This window comes from Myiozetetes cayanensis, unplaced genomic scaffold (genome assembly GCF_022539395.1).
Source record: "Myiozetetes cayanensis isolate MyiCay16 unplaced genomic scaffold, myiCay2020 scf1, whole genome shotgun sequence".
NCBI classification, from domain to species: domain Eukaryota; kingdom Metazoa; phylum Chordata; class Aves; order Passeriformes; family Tyrannidae; genus Myiozetetes; species Myiozetetes cayanensis.
In genome coordinates, this window is record NW_026086604.1 from 131,213,133 (window position 1) to 131,239,257 (window position 26,125).

Here is a 26,125-nt window from a genome sequence, read left to right on the forward strand (position 1 = left end):
AAAATTACTGTAAATTAAGCTTTTTACAGGCGGAACTTCTCTAAGCTGTGGAATTGCCATTTGAAATTATTTATATTATTATCTACGAATTTTGAGATAATTAAGCAAAAGTTAGCTCAAGCTCAGAAAATACCAAAAAGGCCCTAGAAAGGCACCTTAGAAGAAGAAACAACATTTTTGGAGGCAGTCATTATATGACTTTTGTGTTAATTAATCAGTATTCTTTATATATATGCAATGAAATAGTTTTTTGAAAATGCCATGCAAATCTTATACATAAGACTATTACAAAATCTAACGACTTTCTGGATTTATGCACATTCTGTAGGCTGAAAGTCCAATATAAATTGCGTCACAATCAAGAAAAGTTGTAACAGTATTAATAATAGCAATTCAGTCTTTCCATTTGCAAAGCTTATTGTTTACATATAACTGTAGAATAGCAGTAAATTCAGATAAACTAATTTGTAAAGTAGTCTTTTGCAATTCTCTGCCCTTTATTTACAGAAACCCCCCTATGAGTTTATTACCAGTAAACATGGATTCTATACTGACCTTAGAAATCCCTAAGCAGACTTTTAATATCTTCTTCCAACCTTTGAAAACACAGAACATTTCCTAACAAATCTTATTGGAATTCAATTCTTTTGGTTGTCTAGATTTGATTGACAGCAAGAGATCCTCTCTCTGGATTGGTCTTAACAGCCTGAATCTCAACAGTGGCTGGCAGTGGAGTGGTGGCATTCCCTTCAGATACTTTAACTGGGCACCAGGTAATAATCTTTTTTAAAAATTTTAGGAATTAATATTTCCCACCAGTATGATGAATGCATATTAATTGAAGTCTGTAGTGTTCCCCATGAACATGAGGAAATGGAGCTGAAAGGCATGGGAGACGTGAGATGGAAAATCTGGGAATTATGCTTTCCTTCACTAGATGTACCTTACAGAGTTTCAAGCAGAAGAGCTATGTAGTCTCATCTCCTACCAGAAGCAGAAAAAGTAGAAAGCACTAGATGAGCTGTAGCAAATGGGGAATGCCTTCAAGTTATTAAATCCTCTGTGTTTTTACAACTCTTACAGGGGTTATCAGACCCTGCATCCTGCAAGGACTCAGCTGTCAGTGAGCATCACTCTTGAAAATCTTCCCTCTTATGCTTTTCTGCTCTTCTCTTTAACATTTAAGAGAGACTGTAAATAGAGTTCACACCACTGTCAGTTTATCTTTGAAGGTCTCTTAGTGACTGCCATGGCAACAGTCGATTGCAGCAAATGCTGAATAAATCCAAGCATAGTCCCTCTTTCGGCCTTCCTAAGTCTCAGAGATGTCACCTGCTTTTATCTGGCAGAGAGGGTGAAGGAAAAGCCCAGAGCTGCTGAGTCTGGTACAGGATTTTGTGCCTTCTGCTGAGCTGGTCAAATTCCTTAAGGCTTGCAGAGAAGAGGAGTTGGCTCTCAGGTCAAGCAGCCCACACACCCAGAGCTCCTGTACCCCTGCAGGATGGCTGTGATCATGAGTTCATATACACATTTCCAGTTCATTGCAAAACTGTTTTGTTGTATCTTTTGGGGCGAGGGGAAAAGAAAAAAGTAATTCATCACACTGTGGACCTCTCTGAAAAGGGGAAAACATCAACCATTCCCAGATAGGGATTGTGGTCCTGGAGAAACTCCCGGATGGTTGGTTGAAGAAGCAGGCAGAGGAGAGACACTGAAATTGTGAGGAGGCTCTGCTTGCAGCAAGGCACAAATCTGCACCCAAGTTGCCAAAGGGACATGCAGAAATGACCTTTTCAAAGGGTCATTTAGTGCAGCCTTTCCAACAGTGAACAGTATAGTCTCTCTTCTGTGCAATCCAACAATTTTCACAAAACTTACAGGACTGTCTTATTTTTGAGACCACTATTCTGCCATCAAATGTGGCAGAAAGTGTTAATTATGCAATTAGCATATAAAGAAATATTTTGATGGGTACTTCTAAATTACATTTTCTTATCTCTGGTAGAAAAATAATTGTAGCAGTAAAGTCACGAGCCTATAATTGACACATTAAAAGGCTGGAAGTAAATTGTTCTTTTAGCTGCTGAAATAAAACCTGTACTACACAAAAATAATTTGGTTTTCATTCCACGAAGGAAGCCCTGAGCCTGAGCCTGAGAAACTCTGTGCAGTACTAAATCCCAGAAGAGACGCTAAATGGGAAAACAAGCCATGTGAGCTGAAACTTGGCTATATCTGTAAAAAGGAAAACTCCACAAAGGATCCTTTCATTCTTTCATCAGGTATGTCAAGTAAATAAAAAACACATTTTGATAAAGACAGAATTTGTGTCACTAAAATTAATATTTGATGGCTATTTGAAATTTTTTTTAAAAAGTAAGAGTTGTAATTTGTTCTTCTGATATGATATGGGGTACAGAAGAAAGCATACTGTCATTTCTTTCGCCAAATATATTTTAATGCTGAAAATGTTCCTGAAAATGTACCCAGTAACCACAGAAGCATTTTTTACTGGGATAAGCTGTACACTGTCATGAAAGTATCACGGTCTGCATGGACATGAAAATATAGTTAAGAGATGCCTCACCCTTCCTGCAATGCATTCTAACAAAAACGTTGAGGTTTATTACTGAAGACTTGGCAAAGTGGCACTGATAGGCTCACAGCAACATCTTGGTGGTGTTGCCTGTAACCTAAAAGATGGCAAAAAAGAGCAAGTTCCTTCGGAACACTTTTCTAGTACACTTCTCTCTAATTTATTTAATGAGACTCAGTATGGGAAGCCACGTGTGCAGAGAATTACTTACGCTGCAGTAATAATGCCTTTATGAAATATGCAAAACATAATTGGGTAGGATATATTGTGTGGAAACATTATATATGAAATTCCAAACTATTCCTCTGTCCAAGAGTGAATACTTCACAGTAGTGAAGTCCAGTAACCACTGGCTCCAGTATTTTCCTCTCTTGTTTAAAGGCAGTAAGCTTTCTGTAAAAGTACAGTGAGAACACACAGACTAAAACACATGTGAGTAATGAATAGAAGTACTGCTTATTTGTAATAATTTTCATTCTAATTAGTTAATTAATTGATCTTAAATGTAATTACAGTTATTCTAGACTTCAGTTTGCACTTTAAAAATTTGAAATATCTTTTGATTTTGAGGGGATGCAGAGCCTGTTAAATGCCCAGAAGGATGGTTACCCTATGGAGGTCACTGTTTCATGATTCACAGAGACCCCAAAGAGTGGAGAGAAGCCCTAATTTCCTGCAATGAGAGCAATGGCAATCTGGCCAGTATCCACAACCCTGAGGAGCATGACTTCATACTGTCTCAGCTTGGCTACAGTGAGTGCTTCTACAGGGCAGTGTTTGGTACACATGGAGAACTATATTACTAGAAATCTTACAGGATTTAAATAAAATAATTCTTACTTATTTGCTATGAACATCTATAGGGAAGGCTACAGATACATGGGTTAGAAAAACCTCAAACACCTACAAGCCACAGGAGGAATCATTATGCTCTCTTCATTTTTGTTTTCATTCTTTTTTTTTCATTTGATTTTCATTTGTTTTTCACTGCATGAAGTCACTTGAAGGAAATAACAGCTCTAGTTACTGCAGCATTTGGATTGATTATCGGCCTCGGACACCTTGTAGCCGTAGATACAGTAACGGACTTTACTGATAAAGCTGCGGAATCTTATTTCCTGCTAGTATCTCATTTTTTAACTTCTTGAAAGAAGAATGTGAATTAGGGCTTAAAATAAACTCCTATGTATTTAATATAGATGAATGTGCATTGAACCATTGCAATTTCAGCTCCTTTCCACAAAATCTTACTCCAATGAACTGTTTCAAATTGGGTAATAACACAGATGAATTTCTGTTCTTAGAAGCTGTGGATGAGCTGTGGATTGGCCTGAATGACCTCAAAACTCAAATGTACTTTGAGTGGAGTGACGGGACTCCTGTTACATATGCCAAATGGTTGCCTGGAGAACCAACCCATGAAGTCACTGGGCAAGAAAACTGTGTCATTATGGCAGGAAAGGTGAATCATTCCACATCTGTGCAACACTGTACTATTTGAATTTTGGTTGTATTTCTAGGTTTGGGTTTTTTTTAATTCAACTTAGCAACAAGTCAGAGTGGTATCTTCATTCAGACATATGGTTGTCCTAAATGAAATTTAAAATGAAGTTATATATAACTAGATAAATATTCATATCTGATTGTGAGTGTACATGATATGCCAAGTAAACCTTAACTGTCTGCCGTGATGCTTAGTTTAACATTAACCTCTCCATTAAGCACAAATACTTGGAATTCACTAAAAAGCACAGATCTTCATTGTCCCATTCAAACAATATTTAAAAGAAATAATAATGTTTCTAAAGGAAACAGGTTCTACCTCACTGTTTCTCACCTCTTCCCAAATTGCAACTAGGATGGATACTGGGCAGACAATGCCTGTGACAGAAAGTTAGGTTACATCTGCAGAAGAGACCCACTACATGGAGTTTCTGAAACAGCAAGGACTGATCCTGCCTGCCTGATGGTAAGAAGGAAGCATATCCAAGAATCTGATTAGCAAAAATCCACTGTTTTCATAAACTCCACTTGACACTGAAACTAATTTTTTTCTTTCTTCCCTAACAAGTGTGATTCTACAACAAACTCTGGGTGATAATTTTCATTAAAATCCCATATTTAAAGTTATTTTGAAATTTTTTTTGAGAATATGAGTCAGGCCTATTATCTCAGAACTGTCTGTGAAAGAGGCTAAAGCCATCACTGTGGTTTTCCGCATATTTTTTATATTGTTCTACAACCATCTGTGGTTATTGAAGCTGTAGTAGGGACTGCTAACAATTTCTAGACTATGTGACATGATGTAAGATGATGACAAATCTCACTATTCAAGCCAAATCAAATCAGTAAAATAACTTATGAGTGAGTTTGTTTTGAGCAAATTATTGCATCTTACTGGGTTTTTTTCCTTCTCTTTTCCCTCTTTTTACTTTTCTATTTACTACTATTCTGTATTTAGTAACCTTTCCCACAAGGCCATATGGGGAGCAGAGCTGAGACTCATTGTGCTCAATGGAACTAGGCAGCAGCCAAATACTGAATACAGAATTTATTTACCTTTCTTGGGTGCAGCAAGCAATCTATGAGCTGGCATAAAAGGGAAAATGGCCTAGAATTCAGCTGTAATTTTGAGGCTTTTGCTTTTCAATTGTCCTTATGTTACCTCTTCAGTCAGACTTTTAGGTGAGCTGATGAATTAAAGCAACTAATTAGTCTAGTTACTGTACCTTTAGCCTTGAAACATCAGGAAACTTGAGTCAGCATCTCTACTATAACACAGACTGCTCTTTTCAGTTCTGAGCAAGGAAATACTTTATTCACCTGATTCTGAATGCACTGTCCGTTCTTAGGAGAGTCCTAAGTTCCTCTGACTTTCATAGCAGTAAAAATGTATCTGTTATTAGTTGTCAAAGAAGTGGGACTCATATGCATGAAATCTTTCTGCACTTAATGTTTGCTAAATTTAATTTCCATTAATGCACTGGAATTCAAATGAATACATTCAAATGAACACATTAGGTTATATTAAAAATATGTTGATTTAAGAATATTCACCAAAGTTCAAGTACTATAACATATACTTTTTTTTTTACTGCAAGTACATTTCACGTCTTCTTGACAGGGCTGGGAAAGACATGGTTTTTACTGCTACCTAGTTGGACATACCTCTGTAACATTTTCAGAAGCAAAGAAAACCTGTGAAAGGAGCAATGGTTATTTAACGAGTATAGGAGACAGGTATGAAAAAAGTTTAAAAACTGTATATCTGCTGCAACAATATTGGAATTTTAAAAAACAGTTGAGAACTTTTTTGGGGAAAAAAACCCCAGAAAACCACAGAATATCATTTTTCTGAAGAAAAAATAATTAATAAGCACAGTATGGCTTTTCTAACTAAAAATAATTTACATGTTCATGTTTTACAGTACTTTACTCTGAAAGGACAGACAACAGCAACTTCTGCCCTGTAAAAAGCATTCAGGCCAATGCACCTGCTATTGAAGCTAGTGCATTTGAAACCCAGTTAAACAACATATTTCTATGTAAGGGAAAGCCTAACAGAGACTCCATTTGTTCTAATCTTGTGAAGTTTGGAATGCTGAGGAATGGAAAATTAAAGGGAAAGCTAGGTTTAATGCCATGTAACTCCTGTCATTTCAGATATGAGCAAGCCTACCTAACCAGCCTCACAGGTCTGAGCTCTGAGAAGTATTTTTGGATTGGTCTTTCAGACGTGGAAGAGCGAGGGAGTTTCAAGTGGGTGACTGGTGAAGGTGTTCTGTACACAAACTGGAACGCAGCAATGCCTGGTACTCTGTCATTGTAGTAAATCTATGCTACTAAGGAACTTCCTGTGTTCTAATTCAAAATTGTTTTCCAACTTTGATAAAACACATCCATGATGATCCACACAAACATTCTGTCTTTGAAACTGGAGCATCTTTGATGCATGTTCTTAGCACTAGCGAGGCTGCAGCTTGAATCCTGGTTTCAGTTTTGGGCTCTTCACTACAAGAAAAGCATTGAGATGCTGGAATGTGTTCAGAGAAGGGCAATGAAGCTGGTGAAGGGTTTGGAGCACAAGTCTGATGAGGAATGTCTGAGGGAGCTGGGATTGTTTAGCCTGAAGAAAATGACACTCTGGATGGACCTCATCACTCTCTGCAACCACCTGAAAAGAAGTGAGGTTGGTCCCTTCTCCCAAGTAACAAGAAATAGGGCAAGAGTAAATGGCCTCAAGCTGTGCCAGAAGAGATTTACATTGCATATTAGGAAAGAAAGATTTCTTCCCTGAAAGGGTGCTCAGGCCTTGGAATAGGCTACCTAGGGAAGTGGCTGAGTCACCATCCCTGGAGGTATTTACAAGACATGTAGATGTGGTACTGAGGGTCATGGTTTCGTGGTGGGCCTGGCAGTGCTGGCCTAATGGTTGGACTCAATGATCTTAAAGATCTTTTCCAACCTAAATTATTCTATGATTTTTCTATGATGCCATGAAAATATTTCTTTTTTGACTTCTCATTGTTTAGAAGACCAAAATCAAACTGAGAAGAAAGGGTGAAATCCCTTCCATCCTTGGTGACGGGCTGCCAAATCCTTGCCGTGAGTGGCACAGGAAAGAGGCAGGCAAGGGGCTGTTCATGCAGTCAGAGGGCAGGGAAGATGATGATGGACTTGGCTCTCTGGTTTCCCCTTTTTACAAAGCTCCTCTTCTGAGTGGACACTACACTTAATATTTCAAATAGTCTTTTGTAAATTAATCACATGAGCTGTAAAAACGTCAAGGGAACCACTTGAAAACACATTTCACCTTTCTTTTACATCTCACAAAGGAAATGAAGGTGGCTGTGTTGCCCTAAGGACTGGAAATGCAGCTGGACTATGGGATGTTCAGAACTGTGAAGTAAAGGCAAAATTTCTCTGCAAAAAATTAGCTGAAAAAGTCACTGTTCCTCTCACTCCTGAAACTGTTCCTGATTCCAAATGTCCATTGGGTTGGGATACAAGCAATAGCACTAATGCATGCTTCAGAGTAAGTATTGTTTTTTGCAACAGTCCTAGCCTAGTCATTAAACAGAAGAGCACCAAATAGATAGAGAATCTAAACCTCACAGAATGGCACATTATAGCTCAAATGTAATAAGCTTTTATACAACTGTTCAAATATCACTGCAGTTTTAACTCTATCACTGGTTAGCTTATCCAATTAGCATACTTTTTAATCTATATTATACATGATAATTGCAATGGAAAGATTTCCTATTTTGCTTATAGAAGGCATATGTTTAACACACTGTAAATACAGCGTTCTACCTGCATCTACAGGATTTTGTGAGAGAAGAATACCAAAAGAAAACATGGTTTGAAGCCCGAGATTTCTGCAGAGAAATAGGAGGAGACCTGGCTGCCATTAGAAGTGAAAAAGAGCAAACAGTGATAGAGAACTTAATAAAGTAAGCAAACAAACTATGTAATAATTGATAATTTGGTGTAACAACACATTATATAGTAATAAATAATAGTATTCTTGTGTTGCTCCTGAGATAATTAGTTGAAAATCTCTTTTTTATCATCATCATAAGAAGAAAAATAACTGAGAAAATGGCTCAGATGGGTAATGTTTTCAAAGAAATTTTTGAAATTTCCAAAGTTTCTCATAATCTGTAAACATTTTAAATTCAGAAAAAAACAACCCAACAACAAAATTTGTTGAATGCTTCTCCTTCAAACCCTTTTCTGAGTTTGTTTACTGAATCATTTTGAAAATAAATTGTGTCTTCCAGCAACCCTGAACATTTTATTTCTCAAAGAACACTATAATCACAACATCAGTCAAGGAAAACAATATGTTATGTTTTCAATACAAGTATTTACGAAGTAGGAAGCTTTAAGGTGTGAAGTTCACTTGTTTGCCAATGGGAGTTTGCTAACCAACAGTACTTTTTGTTTTTAAAATTTCTACTGTCTATTCTTCTATTGAAGTCTTCAACAAGTGTTGAGTTATTGTCCCAACATAACTTGTAAATTTGGGTAGCACTAATCATATATATCCTCTTCTTCCCCTACACAATTTTTTCACACTCTAGAAAACAATTGCCATCATCTCAGCCTTTCTGGATAGGTTTGCAGTGTTTGGATCCTGATGGTGGGCTTTCCTGGAGTGACGGATCACCGGTGAGTGTTTCACCTTGCCAGTTTCTTTCTGTTCTGATTTTTTTTTGCTGGTGGAGCTGTTTCCATGACCGGTGCACTTAAGTTGTACAAGAATTTCCAAAAATGTCTGCCTTGCAACTGGGTAACTCTAAATCATTATTTTTCATACTGGATTGGGAAAAAAACCTCACAAACAAACAAGAAAAGGCCAATAAACCCTGAGGTTATACCATCACAACACTGATGGTCACAACAGGGGACTACATTCGGCTCCTGACTTTTATTAGTTACTGGTGATATATTGCCATATTCCTTTCCCCTGCTTTTTATTTTTAATCTCATTTGATTCCAGTTTTCATGGGACTGCTACAGTCTTTTAAATGCTGCATAAACTCAGAGCCTTTCTTTTCTCTTGCATAGTGTCTGTAATTGCTGTAATAGCCCACACTGGCTGCACAGAAGAGGAAAGAAAGGAGTGGTTTGAAACTTTGGCACCACTTCTTATTCCTTATGTAGTACAACTTTTTTCTCCTCTATGATAAGAATAAAAAGTAAAGCTGTGTTTCATCTCTAGGTAAATTATAAAGCCAAACGTTTTTTTTATGATAATGCATTTGAAGATTGTGGAGCAATCAGGGAAGACCCTTCATGGATTATGGAGCACTGTGAATACAGTCATAACTGGATTTGTGAAATAAAGAAAGGTAGATTACTTTTTACCCTAAATTCTCTTTAGGAAGAAATTTAAGCTGAATCAAAACAGGAAGCTCTGCAAGCTACATACTGGTAAAAAGATTGGTTGATTTCACAGGAATTTTGCATACAGAAAAATAGATCAAGGCATACAAATGCTTTCAGAATACAACATTTCATCTGTTAGTGATAACATTTTTTGTTTTATTTAAAAAAAAATCCATTATACACTTTACTGAAATTATACTTCTTTATGTAATTATGTAAACATAGAAAATAAGTTGAAAGAAGAGCTTACCTTGTAAAATCCACTGCTCTGCACAAAAGCAGATTTTGGTCAAAACATAAGTTCTGATCGACATGAAACTGCATGTTTCTTGGAACTTTTAACTGTAGGGAATATCCAAGCTGGGGGGCATAAGGGGACAAAGACGGAGAAAGAGAGGATTACAATTTGAAAAAAAAGAAACATTTGTTTAAACTTCCATATCCTTTGTGAAATGAAACTTCACTCCTCTGCTCAGATGTCGCTAGGATGCTACACAACACATTAGTGTCCTATTCTAATCTAAACAAGACTAAGGCATCACAGAATCTTTTTGTGAGATGACACTTAAAGACACTTCTGTAACAACAGACTTGCTGTAATAAAAAGAAGGTAATGAAAGCTTAAAAATTCATATACTGGAAGACAACAGACAGATTCACATCTTCCTCTCATACAAGTAGTGACATCTCTGTTTATGCTTCTGTAGGTTTTTTTTCCCCAAATTAAACTACTGTTGGAAAAAATATTCCATGAAATAAGAAAGGAACCAATTATAACTATGTGTTTAGCTACATATTTTAGTTCCCAGACTAACAGCAGTGTTGCTTTGGTGGCTCCCTGGGCTCCTTGACAAAAGCAGTAAGGGTTAACATTCCAAGTTATACTTCTCTAAATAACGTAATTTCTGTGCTGGTGAATTATTCAAAACAATCTCATTCTAACCAAGGCTCATAGTCTCAGCTTCTCATACTTAAAAAGTAATAGTCACAGACCTCTATCTCAAGGAGGTGTTGTAAAGACGCTTTTCCTGGTAAGTTCCTTTGTAAGTTTTCACCTGCATGATCATCGTAACTAAAAATCATTAGCATAAGTGTCAATCATAGCTGTGTACTGTTAATTATTATTAGTGTATGAATGGGAGAAATTATAGCCTGATGAAATTACCATCATTAGTCAGCAGTGCATAATGGCATGCTGAAAGATGCTGGAATAGACATAATGCTTTGTACTTCCAGAACAGAAATGCTGTGTTTTTTCGTTTGAAATACTGTCACTGATCACACAAGAAATTATTTTCAGAAGTTGACTTAACTTTTCTTTTCACCCAAGCATGTGTGTCACACACTTAATTTAATGTAATTACACATACAGCAGCACAAACATTATGATGAATTTGTGGGGGGGAAAAAACCATAGAATTACAGCATGATTTGAGTTGTAAGGGGCCTTACAGATCATTTAGTTCTAATCCCCTGCCTTTGACCAGGTTGTTTAAAACCCCATTCAACCTTGCTTTGAGATTATAAAGGTGATATTTGTTTTACATTTTTATAGCTCTTGGCCTTGCATGTTTTTAGAGAAACCTTGCTCCAATATCATACGCCATGAGAGTGGAAATTTTTCCTTTAAATTATTTTTCAAAAGCTGGTGGATTTTCAGTCAAGTATAATTCTTCTCAAAGAAGCTACACAGAAAAAAAGTTTAACAAACAAATAAATAGTAATAAAATGTAAAATAGTTTGAAGCAAAACTTTGTTTAATATTTTAATTTCTTGTTCAAATACAAGACATAAAAATTGTTCAAATTATACCAATACTCATGTATTTTCACTATTTAGTTTTATTTCAGAAACAAGTATTCTTTTAGACTACTTTCAGTCATCCAATTTAGGCAACATTTGGGATGTACAAGATGCACTTATCAAAAATCTACCAAGACAGAGATGTAAGCCTGTAATACATCATCTTTTATTCTCTGAACATCCACTATTTTCTCTGCACCAAAGATACTATCTAAATATATTCTACATTGAATATGTAAAATACAAAAGAAATAATAGACACCAAGATAATTTCTATTAATTGAACACTTATATTGGCTCAATGTTTGGCAAACATTTTACATTTTCATTTTCCCCCTCATTTCATTACAGGGACACCCTTGAAACCAGAACCTCTGGGCCCTTCTGCCAGTAAGCTTTTTTTTTTCACTTATCTAAAGGGTGGTATCATGTAACACCAGCAGCTTTGCCTAAGAACTATGAAGAATGCAGACATTCCTCTTCCGTGTTACAGCATATGAAGTCACAGAAGATGGATGGATTATGAAAGGAGACAAGCAATATTTTTTCAGCCCAGAAAAGATTTCTATGGAGAAAGCCAGAAAATTCTGCAAAAACAATCATGGAGATCTTGCTACTATTGGAAATAATAATGAAAGAAAATTTTTGTGGAAATATGTAAGAGGAACTTTGGCTATCTTATATACTATATGGCCTATATACCTTCTGCTTATGAAGTACAGAAGAATGTGCTTGTTGCATAATATTACTACATTTTATTTGGATTAGATTTAAATATTCTATGAAATAATATTTGTCCTACAAAATGGATCTTCACTTTAAGGAAAAACATACAAAAGAATGTTTACCATTTACTAGGGTTGGTATATTCTTGTACATTCTAATCTGAATAGTTTTCTACTCATGACCGAAATATAAGGAGCAATGAACAGGCAGATTAGATGTATACTCAGAAAACTCCCTTTGACAGGGTGGTTACCTCTCATCTGAATATCATCTCCTAGAATACAGTGTTGTATGTAGATGTGAGGCATCTGCCAGTCCAACTCTGATGGTCAAATCTGATGGTCATATTGTCCTCCAAAACAACTTTTCAAGGAATGGTTTAACCTGGTCCAAGTTAGACTGATGAAATCGGTCCTTCATGAATTAGTTTTCCCACAACATGGCCAAAGCATGGTAGGGGCATGCTAACAGCTTACTAGCCTGGATGGTGCCTCAAACCTCTGCCATAATCCTGTTTGGTTTTGCTAATACCAAAGTAGCCACACAAACTCCTGTCCGTTTCACAACTCGCTTTTATTTAGTGAGAAAAGATATGAAAGAAGGAGAGGACAAACAGTTTGAGACACAAGACTGACAAGAATGACAAAACAGGAAAGTACCAAAAATTTCATAATAAATTTTTTTCCTCAAGTCTTCTCTGATGTTTCCTTTTTCAGTTGAGAACCGAACTTTGAAAGCTTTGGTCATACCAGTAGTGCAGCCAAAACTTGGAAAGCATCAATAAAAATAATAAAGCAAAATATGTGCTGTATGGTATCTCAGGTGACTGACCATTTAAACAATAAGTATTCATCTTTTTTCTTCCATAATGTAAAATTTACACTTTTTCCTTTTAGATGTCTAATAAATATTAGAAAACACTGACTAAAAATATGGTTTTGTGTTTAGATCTTGAAAAATGGCAAACTGGATTCGTATCTCATAGGATTAATTCAGAATGCTGATCAGCAGTTCAGGTAGGTAAATAATATATCAAGATTCATAAAAGGTGGTTGTAGAAGTATTGTACTGCCAGAGCTACTTCTGAAGGAACAATTTCAATGGAGTTAAATGCATGTTGAAATGTGTGCTCTCCCTTGGTTCCACTACATTGTACTAATGCTGTTTTAAATTGAATTTTTATAGGGAATAGATACACTATGAATATATAGATTTTAAAAATAAAGGTGTTCTGGTATTTGACTTGATATGCAGGGATTTCATTATCTAAGGTCTTTTGATCCTAATGGAATCTCCACTTACAGACTCAGATGTTTTTAAAAATATTTTTAACATGTTAAGGTAGATTTTTCTCAACCGTTCCATGAACATTGCCTGAGTAACCACTACTGTTTTTCAGTTGGATGGATGGAAGCCCAGTGCACTATGCAGCTTGGGCACAGGGTGAGCCCAACTTTGCACAAGGTCAAGAAAATTGTGTGGTCTTAAATAAAAAGGATGGTGAGTTACGCAACCCTGTTTTTTTTAGAAATTATTTTATGGGCACTGCTCTTCCTCTCTTTGTTAAAAATGTCTTGTCATTTTTCACCCATTATTTTCCAGGAATTTTGAGGAATATGCTTAATAAGGTATACTCATTATATCTGAGGTTTCTTCAGGGGCAATAATAGCCATGAAAGTGGAATATAAGATATTGATTTTAACAGGGAATGCAGGAACAATGAAATCACTGATTTTTCATATGCACAAAAACATGTTCCATTCAAATCACCTGCAATTTTTGTATAAATAATTAAAGAATAATTAGCCAAGGAACATAACATATAGCAAGTTTCACATTTTACAGTGTTTTCACCAATAAAGTGTTATTTGCACTTGCATCTTTCAGTGCAATAAAGCTGTTTGGGTGAGTTCTACTCAGAGATCAGAGAGCTGCCATATCAGCCATCTCATACAGCCACTTCTCTCCCGATCACAGCAGGATCAAAGTCCCCCTGCAAGCAATGATGATGGGAAGCAGAGTGGAGCCACATGTAAACACATATTCCTAGGCAAATTTCTTTTGAACTTACAATCACAGAAGCCAGTTCACTTACCCACAAATTTCAGTCTTATTCAGTGTCTTATTACCTATACTTCAATTGATTTCAGGCTTGTGGAATGATGTCAGCTGTGGCTTTCCCAATGGCTATATCTGTGAGAGGCACAGAAGTTTTATAAATGCAACACTTCCTTCAGAGGTACCTTCACCTCCTGGAGGATGTCCTGCAGATTGGCTGTTATTTAAAAATCAGGTATGGTAACTTTTGTCTAAGCACAGTTATATTAATCCTTAGAAAGGTACTTGAAAATACAGAAGATGCTTTTTGTCTCTCGGACATCTAGCTTTTGACAGCTGTGTTACAAAAATTAACTAATGGCCTAATTATGGCAAAATAGTGGTTTTGCATTTCAAACATAAAATTCCTTTTGCTCTTATTCTAACAGTCTATACCTTTTTTTCCCCTAGTGTTACAAATTTTTTGGCTCTTCGTACGATTACTGGATTACTGCAAGAAGAACTTGTATGAGCCTTGGAGGCAACCTGGCTAGCATACATAATGAGCAAGTACAAGGTACAGTGCAACAGTACTTTAAGTAATAGACAGCCTTTACACTGTATACAGTGGACATTTCCTGCAAAGAAGAAAAGAGTCAGTATGTAAATATATATATATTTTATAGTATGTCTATTCAACATTGGTTATATGGCCATGGCATGAAATATTTTTAGAACTGGAACAATCTGTTTAGAGCATGCTAGTGGTGCTAAGGATTGCTTCTTCCTGTACCATGCAAACTGCCTTGTGTTATATATAGGTATGAATTAGTATAAAATTAAAAATCCAGATCTGACATTTGTAGCTTTAGACACAGAGAAAGAAACAGAATGCATGGTCTGTTTCTCGCAAAAATAGAAAGGGATATACTACTATATCTCTGCCTAAATTCTGCCACTTAATTCAGCAGAATGTCAGAGAAAGGCACATTTTCACTTTGCCTATGTTCCCATTTGCCTAGGTTCCCATTTGCAGCTGTATGCAGCTGGACATTTCTATCAGTCAAGCGGTTCATCCTGACTGTTGAAATAAGTGAACTCATTAGATGTCATGGTGGTCAGACAGGTTTTTTGTCTCTTTCCTCTTTCCAATCTTGCTGCATAGTTCCAAATATGCTCTGAGACTTTTCACAGGCAAAGGCTTGGCGTAACCTTGAAATAATGAACTCAGGTAAAATTCTGATCGCATGCTAATTAAAATGTTTTTTATAAGACCTCAATGAACAAAAAGTTAACTATTTGTTTATGAATTGATGTTTTGACTGATGACATGACACAATAATTTTCTTTTCTATTGGCTTTTTTCCTAGCTTTTCTCACTTACCATTTGAAGGATGTTTCAAATGATCCTTGGATCGGCTTGAATGACCTGCTCAGTGAACTCAACTTTGTTTGGGCTGATGGAAGTGCTGTCTCATATACAAACTGGGCTCCAGATTCTCCAAAACTTGTAGAACACTATTTGTTTGACACTCTGCGTCCAGAAGATGGCCACAATCTGCAACAGGTAAATACCATTCATTGTTTACCACGAAGTTTAAATCTGAGGAGCAATACTGCTTCAAGTAAACAGCTCACTTCACTCCAGACATTGCCCAGCCTTCTCCACAACTTTGTTCACTTATCTTTACAATGGGACTAGTGATAAAAAGTTTCAACTTTTGAGTATTCTAGCTATATAAGAGCATGAAATAGCATTGCTGTAATTTTGGCAAAGTATTTGGTGAAGTATTTGGCATAATTGCAGCAACGTACAGATTTAATAAAGATTGGATATACTGAACAAAGTTTTCTTTTTCACAGTAATCTGTTGCTCATTTTTCAGAGAATATAAATGCAATATTAGAATTTCAAAAGTTAACACACAGAATCATTTTGATGCCTAGGAAGGAAGGGGGAGATAATGCAAAAGGAAAGAGATCAAAGTTTTTTAACATTTTTGCTATTTAAAATTGTAATTGAATTGCTAAGGGCCAATAGATGTCAACTACTTTCTAAACCAATAAAACCCTCTCCACTTCTAGCACTGAAAGCAAACATCAGAATGCTGTAAATAAAATATCATTCTACATAATCATACCAATATAGACTGATTTGCACACCCACATTCCCTTTCTTCCATTTATTCCTATATTTTGCTTTCAAAACTTGGCCTTCACACTATGCCATTCCACTCACTGCCCATCCTCCCTTCATTTTGGTATCCTCACCTTCAAAGAACCCAGAAATCATAGCTCTAGACATCCAGCTTAATCTGCATCTGAGTCAATTCAAGCTGCTCTTGCCCATTTAGCCCCTGGTCAAGGCATATTGGAAGACATAATGATACTGCAGAATACAGAGCTCCACTGTAGCTCTAATAACAGTCCTAGGAAAGAGCAACCAGGAAAAAAAAATGTGCAAAGGTATTTCCTACTTTTCTCCTTTACCTTTAATAATGTTAACAGATCTCTCCTTCAGAGAATCCTTTTCAGTGGACTGAAAAATTCAGCATGGCAGATTAGTAGGTGATTGCAGCTTGTAATAAACTTGATGTTCCAGCTTATTAAGAAATGCTAAGAAGTAGATGATGATAGTTCTGCCGAGGACTGTAATGTAGGTGATTTTGTCAAGAATGACCACTTTTTAAAGCTGGCTTTGCAAATTAAATAAAAAGCGTGACCTCCATGTCATTCTTATTCAAAATCTTATTGATGGTTGCTCATTAGTTGGGACAGAAAGTGTCACACAAAATTCTCAAAAATAATAGTGCCTCTTAAGTATATCTCCTTGAAAAGAACAAAATGAAAAAGCAGGTTGAGCTGAAGATTACAAAGATTTGCAAGGGTGTACAAAGGGAGAACTGGATGCCAGCAAGAACAGAAAAGGATAAAAGAAAGGTGTTTCTAGAGTTGTAACACATACCCTAAAACATCAGAATTCAAAGGAAAAAAAGGAGTAAAACTACTCAGGGAGTTACAGTGCTTTGTTATAAAAACTTTTTATATCAATGTACCCATATCTTTCTGTTTCTCCAACAGTTTGATTGTGTTTCTCTGAAGAGAGGTCCTGCTGATGACACAGGAAAATGGAACAATGAGGAGTGTTATAATTCGAGAGGATTTATATGCCAGAAGAATAGTGGTAAGTTCTGTATTGCTAATCTTGAAATTTATAACACAACAATTAAATCACTTTTCTTGTTTAATATGCTTTATTTGAGTTTGGGTTTGTTTTCTTTTGGTTTTGTTTTGTTTCATTTTAGTTTTTTTTTTAGGGAAAGTATCAGTAAAAGGCCCATCCTACCTCCCAGTGTTACTTAGCAATATTTTGGAGAAGGGAATGATAAAAAACACAGCAGAATTTAGGAAATTAATTTTTTTTTATTTTTAATAGATAAAACCCACAAAAATTTTAATTACATATGTTTATAAGGATCTATAGAATATCAAAACTAGTAAGTTTTACACTTATCCAAATAAATCTGGTTTATCCAAACAAACTTGATGTTTACAAAGCTCCTAAGCTGCAAAGAGTATTTTGAAAACAGGAAGGTCAGGTATGTTATTTTTGACTGATGGGGTGAATATACCTCTACAACATAAGATACTGTGCATTTATAGATTCAAAAGTCAGTTGCTGAAAATATATTTCTTTCATCTAGAAAGTTTACTGTTGTTTTAAAGTTATGTTTTACTTATAAACAACTAAGAAGAAGGTGTTCCATTCCATCAGCAATTTTATACTAGAATTTTATACTAGGTTTGTAAATAATGAAGATGTTATTCAGTTGCTCAATTCAAATATGTGACTTCCAGATTAAACTGCTCTTCTGGTGGGTTTTTTCCCCTTCTTCCTACAGATCCTGCACTCTTTCAGTCATCAGCAACAGTGCTGGAGTTTGCTTCCGACCATTCTAGTGGCATTAGCTATTCGGTCACCCGTTTCAAAATGAACTGGGAGGAAGCACACAAAAGCTGCAATAACAATGCCTCAGAACTTGCCAGCATTTTAGACCCTTATAGCCAGGCACTGCTGTTCTTACTTGCACAGGAATATGGAGAGCCTCTGTGGATTGGTCTTAACAGCAATATGGTAAGAATACGTACATTACATACAAGAAGTCAAGATGACACCAGACCTGATCTTACTTTATGCTCTCATCTTGTTACCCATAGGAATTTCTGACAGTGTTGTGCTGAAAACAGCATGTTAGATCAGTATGCTTCCTTTTTGCACTGGAAATCTTCAAGTAAGACTTGTGTAGTGGAGATTCTAATGAACTAAGAATTCTTACAAGTTTTAGCACAAGGAAATATTCCTGCAAACCAGTATTTAACAATGTTGTATGTTGTTTGGAGTCACTTGAAGTATCTCGAACATTTTGAGTTAATTGTAATCTAAAAGATCTTCCAGGAACAACGTGCATCCTGCCCTCCTGTCGTGTGTTTACGTACCTCAGGGATCAGTGCCAAGGTATCTCAGGTCACACACCTGAGACCTGAGAAGGAATGGTTTTTATGTGTGTGTTTATGTTCATATTTTGCTAGAGTGTTCTTATTTATGCTAGCAATAGCAAAATACAGTTGTGGACAGAAACAGGGTAAAAATTAGTTAAGGGAATCTGGAGGCTATATGATATGGTACATATTGACCAATGACTATATTTTTGAAAATGCAATTGGTGTAATTGCTCCAATTAGAAGTTACCATACTATGGGAAAAAACCCTTCCATTTGTGAGTGTCATTGCTCCTATTAAGAAGTTAGAATATTATGGAGAAATAATCCTTTCTGTTTGTGGGATGTCTCCATCAGTTGTATGACAGGAGAAGGTGAACATTTGGAGGGTAGGTGTGTTTTGACATGCTGCACTCTTCACCATGAATCACAGTCACAGTAACTACAACAGCGCTGCTCGAGAACACTCCCACCCACGCTTCCATTTTCCATGCAGACATTTGGGCGGTCATACCAACATGATGTCTTATCTGACTCCTAGTTTTATGGAGGCGTGCCTCCTTTCACGCCTCCTTCTTCTTTTTCCTTCCATTTCCCAATGCTTGAAAAATGCTCTGAACTAATGTTACATAGTTTTTGAAGGGCATTTAGCTCTGTGGATGACTGTACATTTGATGCAGTTAGTATTTACAAGCTAAAAGGGGGCAGCAGTAAGCATATGATTCCATACTGGTTACATGAGAGTCCTCTTGAAGATCCTGTGTAGTAGCTATGTCACTGCAAATAACCTTGAAATTACCACGTAGATTTTGCTTCCAGACGAATGGCAAGTATCAATGGATTGACAGATGGAGATTAGTTTACAGCAAGTGGTCCAGCAGAGAACCAAAACAGACATTAGCATGTGTCTACCTAGACACTGATGGCACCTGGAAGACAGCTTCTTGCAAGGAAAAACGCTTTTCTGTCTGTAAAAAATCAGATGGTAAGTAACTTCATACAAATGTTTTGATGGGAGGTTGTATAGATTTATCAACTGTACTAAATATGATAAGCCACTGGAAAAATACTTGGCTTATATACCAGTGTACAGGAAGACATAAGTAGTAACTAGCTCTAAATATCCATCTGAACTCTTCCCAGAAGTAAATTGATTCATAATAATTACCGAAAGCCTAAGAAACAAAGGATTGTACACTCACTGGTTTCTTAGCTATTCATTCTAATAGGAAAAGCAATTCACTAGCTATGAGATCTGGTTTTATTAGGCATTACACGACATTCTGTATCCAGTTTGAGGCACCAAAGTTTGAAAAGGCTCTCAGTCAACTAGTTCATATGACCAGGAAACAAGAATTAAAAGAAAAGATTGGAGTTGGATAAAACACTAAGAAACAAATGACTAAGAGAAACCATAGTATTTTAGAATTGTCTAAATATTAAAAATGAACCTTATGGAATGGAATTTAATTATACCCTATTTCTGATAGAGGTTGGAAAGGGGTAATGCTAAAGACTTAAATACAGCAAGGAAAAACTTCTGATTTTATCAGAACTGAAGCCTTTAATAAATACTCTGGACAGATCAGGGAATCTCCTTTTTCAGTATTTTTTTCAGTACAGCTTGCAAGGAACAAGCAGTACTAACGTCTGTTAAAAACAGATATTACCTTCATGTCACTTGTGAGACAAGGATGAAGTAAATAACCCCTTGAGGAGCATTCCAACCACAAACCTCTATATTTTACATGAAAATAAGTATAAATATGATTTCACAATTTACTTATATTCTTGATTTTGTCAACATTATGGAAGATCTTGAATCATTAGCAAATTTAAAATTACATGCCAAATTACATTCTAAGATGTTTTAATTTGACAAAAATCCTTAGATTTTATACATAATGTCCCTTTCCACTTTATTATTCTGGAAATCTCATTTGAGATCTGAATGTTCCTTAATAGGGAAAGAAATAGACTGTAGAAGACTAACAGGAAGAAAATGTAATTTGGCAGAACATTTAATTTTCAATCCATCTGCATTTACCTACCCATCCAAAATCTTCCTATTATATCAATCACTATGGAACATATTCAGGAAGCAGTTTAATAAAAGATCTTGCATGCCATGATTAGTTATACCAACACTTTCATACACAATCACAATTTCTGCTATACAGTTTTGATCCTATCAAAAAATTGGACAGAAATGGCAGAAGAAATTTTTAAAAATAGCAGTTTTAACTACTTGGGCAGATATTTATGCCAGAAGAGCAACTGCATATTTTATTGACTAATTACCAAAATCACCATTAGACAGAGACTATACTTTTTATAGACTAGTGTATCTTCCTAATCACCTTGATAAATAAATATGAAGCAAAATATTGTCTCAAAACATAAAATCAGAGCCATATTCAAGCTCTTCTTTGACATGTTTCATTTCTTCTATGATTACAAACCTAACAATCTGGTTAGTTTTGTCTTACTAGTATAATGTGAAAAACAAATGTTATAAAATAGTTGGACTTCAACTACCTGATCTTTTATCAGTAATGGCCCCTACTGAGCCCCCACAACTTCCTGGAAAATGCCCTGAGTCAAGAGGACACAAATCTTGGATACCTTTCCATGGTCACTGCTATTACTTTGAGGCCTCCAAGAAAAGAAGCTGGTCTCAATCTCATCAAGAATGTGCCCGCCTTGGTGAGTGTTTTGTCTTAGAAAGACTGCTGATATAATTAAACACACAAAATAATAAATAATATTGCTAAGCAAATCTCAAATTACTTTAAAACTTCACCTTTAGTGCTTATTTGTTTGCTTTTTTCGAGCATGTTTTTTGACAATAAAAGTAAACTTTGTCAGAGACAGCACCATTTCTTTTCTCAAATATAAGGTGAAATATGAATACCTCAAAAATATTAAATTTCGATTGGTTTTATGGCAATCAGTAATTGGCTAGGGAGATAAACACTTTTACAGACCCACTAAGGCACTGGCTGCAGGGTTGACGTTCCCTTCCCCACACAAGAGGGAATCCACAAGCAGTGTAAACCAGGAGACACAGAGTCATAGGATAGTTGTCTTTGTTAGTTCCAGGGCACAGTTTATTAATTGGATCCCACAGGATGGACAACAAATGAGATGGAGGAGTAGTTTAGCTTTCAGGAACCAGTAGAACACACACAGGCATGCAGCTCCTGCTCTGGAACAGCCTCCATGCTGTCCCCATGCAGGGAAGAGCAGTATGTTGATCAGGGAAAGGAAAAGCCACTTTGCTCCACAGTTCTGAGAATTGCTGTGATGCAACACACATTTCAGTGTGAGTAAGAATAGGAAACATTCTATACATTAGCACTATATGTCTGAGCCATAGTCTTTTAATTGTAAGAGAATGAAAGGATTTCTAGAAGCATTTCCCCATATGTCTGAAAACACTGACCCGTGAATGAGCAAACTGAAAAAGTAGCTTTGTAAAGGCATTTTACTCCACAGCTGTAAGACAACAAAATTCCTGAAGTTGTTCTGTAGAAAGATAAATGACATAACTACTACAAAAAGTAAATATTACACTAATAACCAGGATGCAAGGTCACAATGGGACATTGCTCCATGTTCTACATTCCTACATTTTTGCCTGCCTGTTAATCCAGTGGCCAGGCCAGGAAGGTGCTCATTTCCTGATGACCCCAACATAGCTTTGTGTATTTGCAATGTCAGGGCATATGGCAATTATAAATCAACTTCTGGACATCTTCTGGACTGCAACCTCCAGCTGCTGACACATTCTACCTAACCTTGCAGATGCTGTCATCAGGGACTTCCAAAGCTGCTGTCCAGCCACTGATGGGGGACAGAGCTGTAGTGCCAACACACACAGGCATGGTGCTGACCACATGGTGCTGACCACATCACATGTATCTCTTTAGCCTATTTGCACCACAATCTGGAGTGTGGTCAGACCTATCCAAAAAGTATCCCAGGAGAGCAATTTTGCTTCTCTGAAAAACCGAAAATTAAAAAAAATCCAGGAAATTTCAGAAAATACATGTCTTTTTACTGATTTGCATCCATAAGACATGAAGACATGCTCAAAATACAATAAAGAGATTTAATAACTACAAAAAGGCCAGTGAATATTATATGCAAGAATTAGTGTCTTCTATATATATTTGCATATTTTTTATGTGTTTATTGTCTTGAGCTTTAGGAAAATGAGACATTGTGATGTATTCCTTAATATTTTTTCAGGTGCTGATTTGGTATCAGTAGAAGACTATACTGAAGCAAACTTTCTGGCAAACACCATTAAGATACTCCATGGAAAATCACCAAATTTTTGGACAGGGCTAAAGAAAAATGACAGAGGTAATATCTTTAATATTGAATCACACATTATCATATCATACAAAATTATATGTTATATTAAAAATAAATCAACTTTGTGCACTTCAAATTACACATACATAAAAATTATACAAAGTTTATTTTCCAGCATGCCATTTGCTTAGAAATGTAACTGAAACATTTAACTAACTATTCATGTTAAAAATTTTCATTTTCTCCATCACAACTTATTCTATTTGTCTAAACCCCTGTAGTTTATACATATATGCTCATTTTAAATATTAGAACAGTGGGTATGGACAGACAAATCTGCAATGGATTTTGTCAACTGGGAAATGGGAGAACCTTCAAACACAAGGTTTAAAGATTGTGGAGAAATATGTGCATTGTCTGGCTACTGGAAAACCAATGTCTGTTCTTTCAGAAAAGGATATATCTGCAAAAAACCAAAAAGTAAGTAATATTTCTAATGCATTAAAGTTAATAATGCCTGATAATGTATTTTCATTGTATAATAAAAAAATGCAAAATATTCTAGGTTTATGAGCAAAACTAACTGACTCTAATAGCAGGATGTGGCTGCCTAAATACTGGCAAGCCCCATAAACCTTCTCAGATGGCCGCATCTCCCATAAGTCCTGTAAAACTACCACCAGCCCCATGCAGCCTCAATAAATACTTCAGATCCCTATGTTTTGGCAAGCTAAGCTCAAAAACCACATTTTGTTTCATTTCCCTGAATATATTCTCAAAAAAAATCTTGTTCTGGTAAGTGCGATTAAAACTGTCTTGTAGAAATGCTGAAATTGGTGATTCCTTTCCCTATTGACTTCTGATCTGATGGATTACAGGAATATTATAACACATATTCTTGTGGCACTCTTTGTCTAGAGTAAGATAGAACCATGTTTCATGAAATGCTGGTAGTATCCTGATATAAAAATTATCATTTGTAAGAAAATGCATGAGTTCGATTGCCAACTGAGAATAAATGAAAGTGGTCCAGAAAATGGACATTTTGTTTGGTTAAACTTCATAGCTCTGTTCACCTTTCCATTACTTGCTATGGAAGTGCAATTACCATAGGAACCACTTCCACGTGGAATGGTTGTCTCTGACAGATGGGGCGACCACAATAGAAGGTACTTTTCAGCTCAAGTAAAATGCTTATGATGCATCTCTAACACTCAATACCTTCTTTCAGGAAACACCTTAAAATTATTAGGGATCCTGTCAGTAGTTCTAAAAAATTAACATATCTGAAAACACTTTTCAATATAACAGAAACCTGACTCTAATTTGATGTCTTTTTTGAGGTATCTCAACTGAGGAGGCCAAATGCTCTTGGAATTAAATAGCCAATCATCCTAGCAGAGTGTTACACATGCTTAGCTCCATCTTTATGGGAGAGGAATTGTCACTAGCACAGTGAGGGGGGAATTGTCAGACACATTGGGACCTAGGAAGTTGGAAATGTCTGTTTTCTTTTTTTAAAGCTTTCAGAATAAACATTTTCTTTCCTTTCAAAAGCTCCTGAAAGCACAGAGGTGTCAACAGAAAATAGAGGTAAGCATACTTCATTTTAAGTAGAATTATAAGGCAATGTTCAAATACAGCAAGAAGATAATTACATAGCTTCTAAGTATCAGTTTTGAGGGTATTAAAAAAAAAGTCCGTACGCTCCTCAGTATAGGAAATAGGGCTTGCCCTGAAGTAAATATTTATTTACTTTTATATTTATATTTTTAATATTGGGCTTTATTTCACTTTCATGTTCATACTTTTAATATCGGGCTTTGACCAGATTTAATTATATTTTGTTTGGTTTTGTTAGTAAAAAAACCTCAAACCCATGTGCTGAAGTGAAAACCTACAGGCACATCACCTGTTTCTGCTTTCAGGTTAAAGAAATCCCATTTATTACTAGATTTTGAAATCGTTTAAGATCAAAGGTGTTGATTCCATTGTATCTCATTACAGAAGAGAAAACGGAGAAAGTACTTTCCGCTGGCATCATTTGGCTGTTCATTCTTCTAGCTCTTTCTATAGTTGGGGCTGGAAGTATAATTTATTTCTACTTGAGGAGGAAAAGACAAAACCTACCACAGGTTTCAACCAGAATGACTGGATCAGAAGGAACTGTGGATATTCAAGATAAAGATGCACATACTGGCATGTAGTCTGACCAAATGCCTACATGTTTCCAACTAACAAAATCCAGGCTATGGATCATTGAAATCTTCACATTTTCCTTGTCTCCTCTCAGTCTCCTCTCTCCTCAAATACAAAGTTCATGGATTTATATAAATACACACATATGTATATGTCTTCCAAAATTCCCTCCAAAGTTTTAGAGAGTTGTTTAGTTTGGGGAGTGTATATATGTTTTTCACATAACTGGGCATGCCTGACAAGTTGGCTCCAGAGGTATTACATGAAAACTCGGACATATATTTACTATTTGAAAACTACTTTATTCAACTCAATGTAGAAATTTTCCTTTTTGCACACAGGGGAAATCATTACTCATACCTTCAAATTATTTTTTCTCTGTGTATTACCTCAGTGGAACCTACACTATGATGGGACATATTGCACATTTCAGGTTTTCAGCTTCACAGTATCTTTTCATTCATGCAAAACCTGTTATGATATCTGCATCTGTGTATTATTTGCTTACCAAAAAACCCGAGACAGACAGTTGTAAAAGAAATTGAAGAGGCTCATTTATTTCTACCTCTATTCTGACTTTTTGGAATAATTATGCCATGTCCTACAGCCTTGCAGTATTCTATTATTCTGGAAATACCTATATTTTTCTGCAGTTCAAATTAATAATAAAGATAGAAGAGTAGATGATCTTTTCATTGGGTTTTATTTCAGTAATGATGCTTTCAGTATGCAGAGGTCCCCTTTTGAGATCTAAGTATGTATAATAAATGGCCATCTTATACCGCATTATAGAGTTCTCCACTTTAGGGACATAAAATCACTGATGTATTTTTTGACAATAAATTCTTTCATTTTTGTTCTGATTTCATTTGATAATATGATGCCTAGACCCCTCTCAGCTTTTCTTCCATTGTACCCAGTAGCAGTGTTTGCCTCAGGAGGCAGTTTATCAGTCTGCATATTTTAAGACATGCATCATCCCTCCTGAGGAATGAGAACACCTTTCTCCAAGCCATAGGAGGGCACATGGCACTAATGGGCCAC

The 26,125-nt window shown here is 36.0% G+C and overlaps 1 protein-coding gene across 1 annotated transcript in view; it reads left to right on the forward strand.

Moving 5' to 3' along the window:
* The window catches only part of LOC126646999 (macrophage mannose receptor 1-like), a 31,740-nt gene extending 5,964 nt beyond the window's left edge, over positions 1-25,776 (forward strand). Inside the window, exons 5-30 of the mRNA XM_050328834.1 lie at positions 660-773; positions 2,136-2,282; positions 3,167-3,349; positions 3,901-4,058; positions 4,455-4,565; positions 5,721-5,836; positions 6,260-6,408; positions 7,432-7,631; positions 7,925-8,052; positions 8,686-8,773; positions 9,327-9,456; positions 11,648-11,686; positions 11,790-11,953; positions 12,971-13,038; positions 13,422-13,522; positions 14,174-14,316; positions 14,532-14,637; positions 15,431-15,627; positions 17,141-17,243; positions 17,962-18,194; positions 19,379-19,544; positions 21,113-21,265; positions 22,814-22,930; positions 23,195-23,362; positions 24,440-24,475; positions 24,890-25,776. Coding sequence (XP_050184791.1) covers positions 660-773; positions 2,136-2,282; positions 3,167-3,349; positions 3,901-4,058; positions 4,455-4,565; positions 5,721-5,836; positions 6,260-6,408; positions 7,432-7,631; positions 7,925-8,052; positions 8,686-8,773; positions 9,327-9,456; positions 11,648-11,686; positions 11,790-11,953; positions 12,971-13,038; positions 13,422-13,522; positions 14,174-14,316; positions 14,532-14,637; positions 15,431-15,627; positions 17,141-17,243; positions 17,962-18,194; positions 19,379-19,544; positions 21,113-21,265; positions 22,814-22,930; positions 23,195-23,362; positions 24,440-24,475; positions 24,890-25,089 — 3,518 coding nt within the window. The 3' untranslated portion in view covers positions 25,090-25,776. The remainder of the gene's footprint in view (positions 1-659; positions 774-2,135; positions 2,283-3,166; positions 3,350-3,900; positions 4,059-4,454; positions 4,566-5,720; positions 5,837-6,259; positions 6,409-7,431; positions 7,632-7,924; positions 8,053-8,685; positions 8,774-9,326; positions 9,457-11,647; positions 11,687-11,789; positions 11,954-12,970; positions 13,039-13,421; positions 13,523-14,173; positions 14,317-14,531; positions 14,638-15,430; positions 15,628-17,140; positions 17,244-17,961; positions 18,195-19,378; positions 19,545-21,112; positions 21,266-22,813; positions 22,931-23,194; positions 23,363-24,439; positions 24,476-24,889) is intronic.
* The last annotated feature ends 349 nt before the right edge of the window (positions 25,777-26,125 follow it).